The following is a 12543-nucleotide window of genomic DNA, read 5'->3' on the forward strand; positions in this document are numbered from 1 at the left end:
TTACACGCACTGTTGTAGAGTGCATTCTGTACACGTGGAAGATTTGATTCCTATGCCTGCATAAGTCGTCAGAGGCTTCCACAAGCCTTGATAAATGTATGACTTTGGGAAAGACTCACTAAACTCCCTCATTCTTTATCTATATTGTTTGCTATCTTGTTCATTAATTACTAAGCTTGATCATTTTTGGGAAACACAACATTGAAAGAAATTTAGTTAATATTTCAGATGATATTGATTTCTCTGGGTACTATATTTTCCTCTCCATTATAAAGAAAAGCAGGTTTCACAAACTGACAGTAAATTGGCCAGGTACTAATGAGTTTGAGAGTGTGAATGTGTTTAATGATTACACCCAGCAAACAATTATGTGTCTCATTAATGTTGATTCAGGTTAGTACCCTATGCTGCCCTTAACCCCGTGCTAGAATAAGTGCATTTGCAAAATTAATTAATAATTGAAACATTTTAATCAAAGCAGAAATAAGGGAAGAAGATTTTTACCAAGTATATAAAATATTTTAAATAATTACATATCCTAAATCAGTTTATAAAACTAAGATAATATAAAAACAACTATTAAGCAGTTCATGCAAATAAGAAAACACAAATATATTAAAAAGGAAATATCTTACACTATTCATTAGAAGACGGAGTTTATCAATGTCCTTCATTTGCTGGAAATCTTTTAGTGTCAAGGTTAAATTACATACAGATTCATATACCAATGTTTCCAAAGTAACCAAATCGTCACAAATAATTTTTAGGTTGGGAATGTTTCTTTCCATTCCTAGACGTACCAAGGACAAAGCACAATCCACCTATAGAAAAATAAGTAATTAAAGACAGTCAAAATGCTGCTATAAATACACTACTATGTTATTCTACTGTATTCTATGTTCATCTATTCTAAGATCTATTGTACCGATATTAAGGCAACCAACTGGAAAGTGAAATATCAGATGTTGTATTATTATTATATTACCAATAAAATAATAATAAAAAAAACTTCATAGGTTTATCTTCTGTTAAGTGAAAAGGTATTTGGTTCACTTCAGATTTTATGAAAGTTAAATAAAAGCTGATTTGGGTAGGCTTAAATTCTTGTTGTCATTATCACAGCAAAGTTCTCTTAACAAATAATTTGATGAGTTGCTCTGCTATAATCTAACGATATTTGTGAAGACTTCCAGGAAAAAAAATACCATTGACACATTCAGTGTTATAATGGTCAAAAAGCCTTAGTAAAGCATTGGGTTTCTGTATAACAAAAAAAAAATAAACAAATAAAATACCTTGCCCCTAAAATGGAAAAGAATATGGACAATACTGAATAGAATCAAAAGTGGATGCTGTCAAATCCAAGAGTGTGTGATGTACAGAATTTAGCACTCTATGATATTGGTCCTTGACTAATGAAGATGCTAAAACATTTTAATGCAAGTATGCATTTGTCTCTTATTGTTTGCAGTTTCTGCATATGTGACTCTAGTGGTTTGTTAAAATACACAACTTTGAAAAGATTTGTTGTTTATTTTTAATGTTACTGTTTATATAACACATTCTTTTGGTTTTAACTGTTCACAAAATATTCCTGTTATTTACATTTATTTTGGCCAAGTTTGATTTCAAAATTATTAGTATATTTACTTTTACTGAAACTGACTACACATTTGCTGCTCAAAAACATCTTTGAATGCAAACTATATATGCCAAATTCCTCATATTTTTATTATAGTATAAAACTTGAATAAAAACATTAGATTGGTCATGATTCTCTAAAGCATTAAATTACACTAAGACTTCCATTTTGACTTAAACCTTGAAATGAAATAAGAAATTGGAATAAGTAAATTTGTACATATCTAACTATTTTATCACAAATCATTCAACAGCAATGAATTAATTCATATACAGTAGGAAGCAACAAAAGCTTAAAAACAACATTCACAGATCTTAACACATCTCCCACTTTAGCTAAATCCACTCTTTAAAACTATAATACCGAACAACTCTGATTCAGAAAAAATAAACAAAATGACATGATGGGGCTGACCAATGACAACCCCTTGAAGTCAAACCCAACAGCAAAGGAGCAGAGCCTTTACAGTGAGCGGCTAGATGGCATTCCATCATGTCAATTCAGCAGTGCACACTGGAGTAAGCAAGTATTGGAACAGCCATGACAAAAACAGGTAATAGTATATTCAAACATTACCCTTATTGTTTCTCCAATTTAAAATGAAAGCCAACAAAAATCTAGTAGGTCACAAATACAAGAAAGCACACATAGCAAACTAAAGGATATCCACTTGGTCAAAAAAATACAAAAGGCAAAAACAAATTGTTAGTAAAGATTAAAAGTACCCTAACATTACAACAATACAATAAACTTGATGATAAGGTGATTTAGAATGCTGATCAAAGTATAATGTTAGAATACAAATGTTATACTCTGATACTCAGCTGATTGGCAAATGGTAGGATCTATTTCTCATTCATAAGACAATGGTTGCTTATTTGTATGACAATAACATTTTAAAGTTTAAAAAATTCTGGGATCTTTTCAACACCGAGGATTTTATTGTTAATAATGTTTATATAAAAAAGAGGCATTGAACCCTATTATCTGAAACTACGTCCTTAATGGTATATGGTTTTTACTATACTGTTACTGTCATTTTGCTGCACAAAATTCCCACAAGAGAAAAGCAAGTGGATAATAATGATAGCTAGTGGAGCTCTTACATAGAAATAAAGCTGTCAGGAGAAATATTTAAAGTTTCAGGAAGGACAAGGAACAGTAATATCACTATAGAGAGTGAAGATAAAATATATCAGGCTGCGTCAGAATTTACTTAATGACTGGGAAGTGCAACCACAGAAGCATGAAATGTACTGTATTTAAAAGTTTTTGTTAAAATCAAGCTTCTTCAATACTTAAAAAATGCCTAAACATAGGTAGGTAAGGAAGTAATAATATATACATACTGTAGGCCAGGGAAAGTTAACACATCAATTTTAGCATTTAATGTGGCCTGGTAACATGTTAAAAAAAATATTGCTGCATCGAGCAACCAGCAACGAGGCAAACGCCTAAGGCAGTGCTTTGGTCAGGACGGCATTTTCTTTTTTTTTTAATTAACATTATGATACAATAATAACTTAATGATCAAGTTGGAGATTCAGAGCGTGTTGGTGACAAAGTGCAGGAGTCACACAGGGTGGCTACAGCACAGGTGGAAATGAGAAGGAGCAGAGTAGTGTGCACAAACAGCACAGGGTGAACAAGTGAGAGGAAGGGAATGATAGTGAAATAGCAGAGTGCTTCTGGGCAGTATCACTGAAGAAGAAGACAGTATAGAGGGGTTAGAGGAATCTGAGTGCAATTAAAGTTAAGGCTTCTCCTGGTAGTCCCATCCTCCTCCTTACAGGTTTCGATCTCTTGAGATGTGTGTCTCTCTCAGGTCTGAACACAGGGGCATTACACTTGAAAAACACTCATGTAGAGTATAATTATCAAGTTGTTGATGGTCATGAACAATTGAGAATAGTATTTATGGAGGTTTAACACAAGATTAAATGTATGCCCATTTAAGAAACATTTATTCTTTCAATTAAATCAGTCTTTAGCAGTGCATTCAAAGTCAACAGTCAATTGAATTGTTTAATGTTTACTTTGATGTCTCTGTGTCTCATATGCTATGCAAATTTGATAATTAATACATTGCATTTGTTTTCTTTTTGCTTTGTTTTCAACTTGCCTTGAAGAAAGGCGTTCAAATTCAGGTTGTACTTTCTCAAGTAGCATTTTGTTAAAAGTTCGGTTTAAGGTTGTTGTTTAAGTTTAAAACTATACCATTATTTTTTTTTTTAAATTCCTTTGTGTTGATTCTACATTAAATTTGTGATTGAGTGTGTATTTACTTCATAACTTGTATAATAATTTTATAATTACAGATGTGATTAACTGTGATCAATTACATACATTAATGTAATTCTATTTTTTTTTTTATCAAGTCCCAGCCTTAATATATATGTTCCTGATTGATTTACTGATTGACTGACTAACTGACCAACCAAGAAGTTCTTGGCTATTTATAGGCAACATAAGGAAAAATCAGTTTTCACTAATGGATCATTCTTATGGACCAGAGTTCCATAAAAATCCAACCATATTGAAAACATATTAAAATGATGAAAACAATAACAGAAAATCATGAAACAATCTTAGTGATACAGAATATCATAAACAGCAGTATATCCAAATATAAGTCAGCAGCATTGTGATTAGAGTCCCATCTTTATCCTATTTTTTGTACACAAAATATACAGTATACAAAAGAATATCAATACTATATCAGTAGAAAAAAATAATTTCTAAAAAATTCACATGTGAGCATCAGCAAGCTCTGCACCCTAGGAACCAAGTTACCCAAACTATTCTATAATATTTCAGTAATTATTTACCACTTTGATGCTGATCTTTCTGATCATAAAATAGGTTATTATGACAGCAATGGATAAGAACAATTCATAAGTACAGTATTTGTGGGTTACTCTAGAGTGCCCTTTTCTTTTGCAAGATTTGTCTCAAAAATTAATTGGCACATTGTCATCTCATAAAAGGCTTAAAGTTCAAGTGTGGCATTTTTCCATACCAGGGGACCCAAAAACAATGAGATCCATCGAAAACCAGAGATCAAAATTTTTGACAAATCTAAAGCTTTCACTCCTCCCCCATAGATGATAGGTTATGGTGAGGGAAGGCGCAAAACAAAAATAATACAATAAAGAAAATAATCTTTTTTTACCATGTCCACAATAACATAGTAACAATCTGTTCCACATGTTTTAAGGTATGCATTTATAATATTTTACTATCTGCAAACATGTGGACCTCTGAGATCCACCCTGCATTTAGGTTAAGGGTTGAACTACAGCCCCATTTTCAAGTGAATTACACTGTTGTGCAAAAATTAAATAAAACCATATATATTTCAGTAATTTACAGTAATGTTAAAATGTTTATATGAAAAGTATTTGATATTATATCATTTTTTATTGTATGCTGAAAGTAAAAAAGAAATATAATTCTTTCCAGCATATGCAAAATGTTTTATGCCTGAGTCAACTATCTGTTTCTAAGCAGCAAAAGCATGTCCTTGTATCCTGCAGAGTTCTAACTATACCTTTGCTCAAGTGAGTGCACATGAAACATATATTTTTTAGTTCAGCCTTGGTGCTTGAAATTTACAGCCTTTAATCCACTTAATGGTATTTTTATTGTAAACACATTCATTAACTTGTACATCTCATTGCTTTGGAGTAGTTATCATCATTATCATGAATCACATCAATTATTCTACAAAATACAATTTAATACTTTGTTCATTTAGCAAAAAGTGTGAATTGTGTATTTAAAATATAGTTTACTAATATCCTTTACTAGATGTATAATAGGGCAATATGTTGATAACTCTTCATTTTGCATATTTTTAATTGCATTATTTAACTGATATATTATTTCTGGCGTGGATAAAAGCCTCATTTCACTCTCTCTCTCTCTCTCACCCTTTGCTGTCACATCCCCTACCAACACATTCATTTTGCTGGCTCCACATACTGCTCACTTGAAGCCAGAGGCAACACAATCTCCACTCACGTTTCCCAACTCCATGAGCTGAATCTATCCAAGCTAGGATACAACCCAAGATTGCAAATTGAGGAACAAGTCTCATAAATTCTGTCCTTTAAGTGCTTGATAATCTTTCTCTTTCCTTTGAATGTTCCAATCCATCCTCTGTATTCTACAAATTAAACTGATTACATTACCAATCTCTCTATGTATCCAAGAGGAGTTTGGATGTCTCATTTGCTCTTAAATACTTACAGTTAGGTCCATAAATATTTGGACAGAGACAATTTTTTTCTAATTTTGGTTCTGTACATTACCACAATGAATTTAAATGAAACAACTCAGATGCAGTTGAAGTGCAGACTTTCAGCTTTAATTCAGTGGGGTGAACAAAACGATTGCATAAAAATGTGAGGCAAGTAAAGCATTTTTTTTAACAGAATCCCTTCATTTCAGGGGCTCAAAAGTAATTGGACAATTGACTCTTGAAGGCTATTTCATGGGCAGGTGTGGGCAAGTCCGTTGTTATGTCATTATCAATTAAACAGATAAAAGGCCTGGAGTTGATTTGAGGTGTGGTGCTTTCTATCTATCTATCTACATGTGGAAGATTTTGCTGTGAACAGACAACATGCGGTCAAAGGATTTCTCCATGCAGGTGAAAGAAGCCATCCTTAAGCTGCGAAAACAGAAAAAACCCATCCGAGAAATTGCTACAATATTATGAGTGACAAAATTCACAGTTTGGTACATCCTTAAAAAAGAAAGCAAGCACTGGTGAACTCAGCAATGCAAAAAGACCTCAAATTTCACGTAAGACAACAGTGGTGGATTATCGCAGAATCATTTCCATGGTGAAGAGAAACCCCTTCACAACAGCCAACCAAGTGAACAACACTGTCCAGGGGGTAGTTATATCGATATCCAAGCCTACCATAAAGAGAAGACTGCATGAAAGTAAATACAGTGGGTGCACTGCAAGGTGCAAGCCACTCATAAGCCTGAAGAATAGAAAGGCTAGATTGGACTTTGCTAAAGAACATCTAAAAAAGCCAGCACAGTTCTGGAAAAACATTCTTTGGAAAGATGAAACCAAGATCAACCTCTACCAGAATAATGGCAAGAAAAAAAATATGGAGAAGGTGTGGAACAGCTCATTATCCAAAGCATACCACATCATCTGTAAAACACGGTGGAAGCAGTATGATGGCTTGGGTGTGCATGGCTGCCAGTGCCACTGGGACACTAGTGTTTATTGATGATGTGACACAGGACAGAAGCAGCTGAATGAATTCTGAGGTGTTCAGAGACATACTGTCTGCTCAAATCCAGCTAAATGCAGTCAAATTGACTGGGCGGCGTTTCATGAAACAGATGGACAATGACCCAAAACATATAGCCAAATCATCCCAGGAGTTTATTAAAGCAAAGAAGTGGAAAATTCTTGAATGTATGTATGTGTACATATATAATGTATATACAGTGTGTTTGTGTGTGTGTATATATACAGTATATATATATATATATATATACAGTATATATATATATATATATATACAGTATATATATATATATATATATATATATATATATATGTGTGTGTGTGTAATACATATTTAAAATCATTTGATAACTCAGGAAGAATAGGCAGGATATTAAAAACTCCTATTATGGGCTTATTTTGGCTAAAATACCTTCTACAAGAATGGTGGGAATACTGTTTTAGTACTGGCAGACTGGAGTGGTGGTCTACATTTTAAAAAAATGTGGAAAAGCTTGTGCGTTTCAAATTCAGTAGTATCAAAATGTGTTGATGTACTGAAATGAAGACTCCTGACAGATGAAATCCAGATTAAGGAAGACTAATGTATATTCCAGAGTTCTCCTGAGGACCAGTTCCTTGTAGTCTTATACAGTGATCCCTCGCTATATCGCACTTCAACTTTCGCGGCTTCACTCCATCGCGGATTTTAAATGTAAGCATATCTAAATATATATCATGGATTTTTCGCTGGTTTGCGGATTTCTGCAGACAATGGGTCTTTTAATTTATGGTACATGCTTCCTCAGTTGGTTTGCCCAGTTGATTTCATACAAGGGACACTATTGGCGAATGGATGAGAAGCTACCCAATCAGAGCACGTATTACGTATTAAATAAAACACCTCAATGATATACGATATGCTTCCTGCACGGTGCTTCACATACTTGAAAGCCCGAACAGCACGTATTGATGTTTGATTGTTTGCTTTTCTCTGTCTCTCTCACTCTCTCTGACATTCTCTACTCCTGACGGAGGGGGTGTGGACGGAGGGGCTGTTCGCACACTGGCCTAGAGGATACGGACGCTCCTCTAAAAAATGCTGAAAGACTACCTTTCACATTGCTCCCTTCCTTGCAGCTGTTTTGTCCGGCAGTGCTTTGCATACTTAAAAGCCCGAACAGCCCTATTGATTTTTGATTGTTTGTTTTTCTCTCTCTCGGTCTCTCTCTCTCTCTCTGACATTCTCTGCTCCTGATGCACACTCCTTTGAAGAGGAAGATATGTTTGCACTCTTTTAATTGTGAGACGGAACCGTCATTTCTGTCATGTCATAGTGCACAGTTTAAATGTTTGACTGGGTGTTATTACGTGTCTAGAAGGTTTTAATAATGTTAAGAAATGTATTTAGAAGGTCGTAAACAGTTTTTCTATGCTCTAACTGTGAAAATATTTGATTTATAAATAAAGAATCCTACTTCGCGGAAATTCATTTATCGCAGTAGAGTCTGGAATGGATTAACCGCGATAAACAAGGGTTTACTGTACTTGAGGGGTCTAATCTATATACAGTAGGCTTTACAGATGTGAAAAAAAGCTTATGACCACATCTGACACCTGTCTTTTGGATGGGACTAAAGAATATGGGGCCCTGAAGCCACTGCAGCAAGCCATTTAGCTCCTGTATTATAGGAGTGAGAGTTGTTTTTGCATACTTGATATTGAGTCATGACCATGTATGTGATTGTTGGGCTATGCCTCATTAGACTATGATCTCTAGTTTGCACCCATGGAGATGGTGTGGGCATTGAGTTACAATGCCCCCTGGACACCTCATTCAGGTGATGCACAAAACACTGTCCACGGGAAGAAATCCCAGGGGCAGAACCAGGATATTCTGGAGAGAAAAGGTCTTACATAATTCTGTGTATTTGCTAGGAAGTGCTTTAGAAAGTTGTTAATAATAGGGATGTTTGGTCACCTTAGTTATGTATTTTAAAACTGCAACACTCACCAAGAAAAACAAACATTCGCACGATTGAATGAAAGAATGAATGAACACTGAATACTAAAAAGTACAGAATGCTTCCTTACTCATTAATCCAGCTGAATTCAACAAAACTCTACTAATTAAACAAGTTACAAAACTAATTACACTTTCAATTTAAATTGAGATTTTACTATACTGTTCAAAAATAAATTGTAGTATTTAATACAGGTATTTACATTTAAAACAATGTATAAAAGATAGTTTCCTGATTACCTGTCTGGATAAGCTTTCAATCTCCTCTGACCGTTTAAGATACCAATCAGTAAGAAGCTGTATTGATGGTTTAGAAGTTCGAAATTTAATCAGTTCCGGTTGTTCATAATAAAGAAATTCTGCTTCATCTGGAGAATTTGGTTCCAAAAGTACTCTGAAAAAATCAATTTGTTTACAGTAATTAATCGAATGGCTGTCTTGAAACTATGCTACCTTCTTTTTCACTACCATGTTTATTACAGTGAACTTTTAAATTTGGGGAAAAAAATCACATAATTTTTGCATAACAAAATTGAAATAAATGTATGTGGAAATAACTTGTCTGGAAATGTCTAAGGAACCTTAGAGAAATGCCCTTCAACTTAGATGAACTTAGCCTTATGCTACATTTTTTCATTCACACAGAAAGCATGCAGAAAAATAATGATTTATTTAATTATATTATATACTATTCTACTCCATGGTAGTCTTTCTGTTCCCTATTCTACATATACAGTTATTCTTTTCAATATATACATTTCTGGTCAAAAGTTTTAGAACACATCTGTTTTTTCAGTTTTTATGGAAATTTATTTAGTTTAATGTCTTAATGTTTCATGAATTCAAGGCACAGAACATATATACAATGGCAAATAAAAAATAATAAGTCAAGGGATCATTCAGTGTACAAAACTGTATTCAAATTTTTGATTTACCAAAGTAGCCACCTCTTGCAGTTATATCACCCAAACTGTGGTAACCCTATTGATTCAGAATGCCAGTCACTCTGTGCAAGTGACTAACTTTGCCTTTAGCAAACGAAACCCAGAGAACTCCAGACCATCACATTTCCTCCTCCATGTTTGACAGTTGGTGTCACACACACTGATCAACCATCCTTTTGTTAACTCGACAGCATACAAACAACCTGTGTGATGAACCAAAGATTTCACATTTTTGTTCATCAGTCCGTAAGACTTTATCCTTGTCTGCAATAGTCCACAGACAAAATTTCAAGGCACAATTTTGTCATTTCAAGGAATGGCTTTCTTATTGCCACTCACCCTATCAAACTTGCATCACAAAGTCTCCCCTTCACAGTAGCAATGGAGAATTGCTTTTATCAACCACTGTTAACACTAGAATCCCTGAAGCCTACGAAAAAACTAAATTCCTTCTCCCCTCTTCATTAGTGTCTTTTATTTTGCAAATGTGTTGATCAACACAAGGCAACAAGCAGTCTGCTATCCCATCCCCCACTGACGCAGCTGAAAATCACAAATAAGAGGTGCCTGGAGTTGTGTAGGATAAATAATATATTGTTATTTGTAATACTTACATTTCATATGTGTTCCATGTCTACAATGGAGAATCAGAGAAAGAGAACAGAAACCCTCCCCACAAGAAACATCCAGTCACACATAAGAACAACGCAGCTGCACCAGGTATAAAGCCAAAAGATGGCATCGTTTGGATGCAGCAAGAGGTCAGGCATCATCCTGCCAGTGAATCTGCAACACACATATCCTTCAACGAAACAGCAGGGCTTATGGAGCAAACCAAGGTATGGTGCAAAGTCCTGTTTGTGAGTATGCTTTGTGATGGTATTATATAAAAAAATGTCTATGTTACTTATATAAAAGCCAGGCCTAATGTTATTTAGCTTGATTTACTTACTTATCTTCCTACAGCGTAAAGTCACAAGTAGACTGCAGAGCTTCCTGTGTTTGATGGACATGAGCATGTTGACAAATTACATGTGCAATGCTACTTCAGTACGCGAATAACATTAGCTGCAGGTGGAAGCTCCTGTTGCACTTTACGCAACTGTTGTTACGGTTCTGCATTTGTCCAGAAACGGTTTAACAATCTTTATGACCTTCGTCTCAGAAAGTCTTATTCCTGTGGGACAACTACGATCTTTCCTGAATAAGGAGTGGCATGCATATATATATATATATATATATATACCCTGTATGTATGGTGTTCACGTCAATACCTCGACTCAATACAAGTTAGAACCATGCAATGGGACTCAGACTCTGTAGTTAGAACATAACGTGGAAAACGCATACGCAGTATTGCATGATTGACTAAGAATGTTTGAATGCTTCAGTTACGCCGCTGGACAGCCAAATATAGTAAGTCAGTGCTGGTTTGAGCAGATAACAGTAAGTTCAGTTGGTTTTTGGAACATTGGTTTGGTGGGGCGTACTTTCCAGGACTAACATTGTTGACTGACTTAAACACTTCGACAGCTCCAGAACCGTAAGTAATTTAGAACGTATCGCCATTTGCTTGGTACGTCAAAATCTATCTTTGGGCAGTTCGGTTTTGGCATCCGTCCTTCTGACATCTATTGGCAAACTGAGTAATGACGGCTGGGTAATAACAACGGTCATTGTTTAAATTTTAGCCGATCTCAGATCTAAAATGACCACACCAACATAATCATTACTCCAACTCTGACTAAAGTCGTAAAATATGGTTTGTTTTGAAAATTTGTTTGCCGGAAAAAATCAAATGAGGTGAGTTCACGTCTCGCAGCCCTGTTTAAACAGGAAGCTATTCATTACATCGGCCAAAAAGGTCTATTTTAAGCACAAATCAGTGCCATGATAACAAAATCATTTCAAGGACTTAAAAAAACAAACAATTCTTTGCAGAGAAAGTATAGATTTCACAAACATAGAATTTGTAGCCCGATTTGATTGGGCTCCCAGTCGCTAGTTACTGTTATATATGCATTTCCTTCTAAAGTCTTTACAGATAATTTTGATATCATCACTTTCAGGTTAACTGTGAAATACATACATTTAAGCAGATTTGCTATACATACGTGTAGGAACTCAAATGAATTTCAATAGAATGTTCGTCCATGATTTAAAACTCAGCCACTGGGGATGCACAAACCAGCTTGTTTCTTCGTACTGTCCCAAGCCCGGACAAATGTGGACGGTTAAATCAGGAAGGGCATCTGGTGTAAAATTTTGCCAAATCAATATGCGGACAACAATACAAATTTCCATACCGGATCAGTCGGGCTCCGGGTTAACATTGACCGCCACCAGTACTGTTAATCAACAGGATACTGGTGGAAATTGGGCTACTGTTGGCAGGAGTAGAAGAAGGTGAATAAGAGGGGGGATTTGTGTCTGGAGGCAGGAGGAGAGTAGAAAGGTAAAGAGAGTGGAACTGAGGGTAGGAACTTTGAATGTTGGCAGTATGACTGGTAAGGGGAGAGAGTTAGCTGATATGATGGAGAGAAGGAAGGTTGATATATGTGTGCATGCAAGAGATTAAATGGAAGGGGAGTAAGGCCAGGTGGATCGGAGATGGATTTTAATTGTTCTATCATGGTGTGGATAGGAGGAGAAATTGAGTAGGGGTTATTCTGAAGGA

The 12543-nt window shown here is 35.1% G+C and overlaps 1 protein-coding gene across 1 annotated transcript in view; it reads right to left on the reverse strand.

Moving 5' to 3' along the window:
- Nucleotides 1-12543, reverse strand: part of nbas (NBAS subunit of NRZ tethering complex) — a 418366-nt gene that overhangs the window by 286709 nt on the left and 119114 nt on the right. The window contains exons 23-24 of the mRNA XM_039748931.1: nucleotides 9163-9316; nucleotides 636-821 (exon numbers count right to left, since the gene is read on the reverse strand). Of these exons, the coding sequence (XP_039604865.1) occupies nucleotides 636-821; nucleotides 9163-9316 (340 nt within the window). The remainder of the gene's footprint in view (nucleotides 1-635; nucleotides 822-9162; nucleotides 9317-12543) is intronic.

Source organism: Polypterus senegalus, chromosome 3 (assembly GCF_016835505.1).
Source record: "Polypterus senegalus isolate Bchr_013 chromosome 3, ASM1683550v1, whole genome shotgun sequence".
Lineage (NCBI taxonomy): Eukaryota > Metazoa > Chordata > Cladistia > Polypteriformes > Polypteridae > Polypterus > Polypterus senegalus.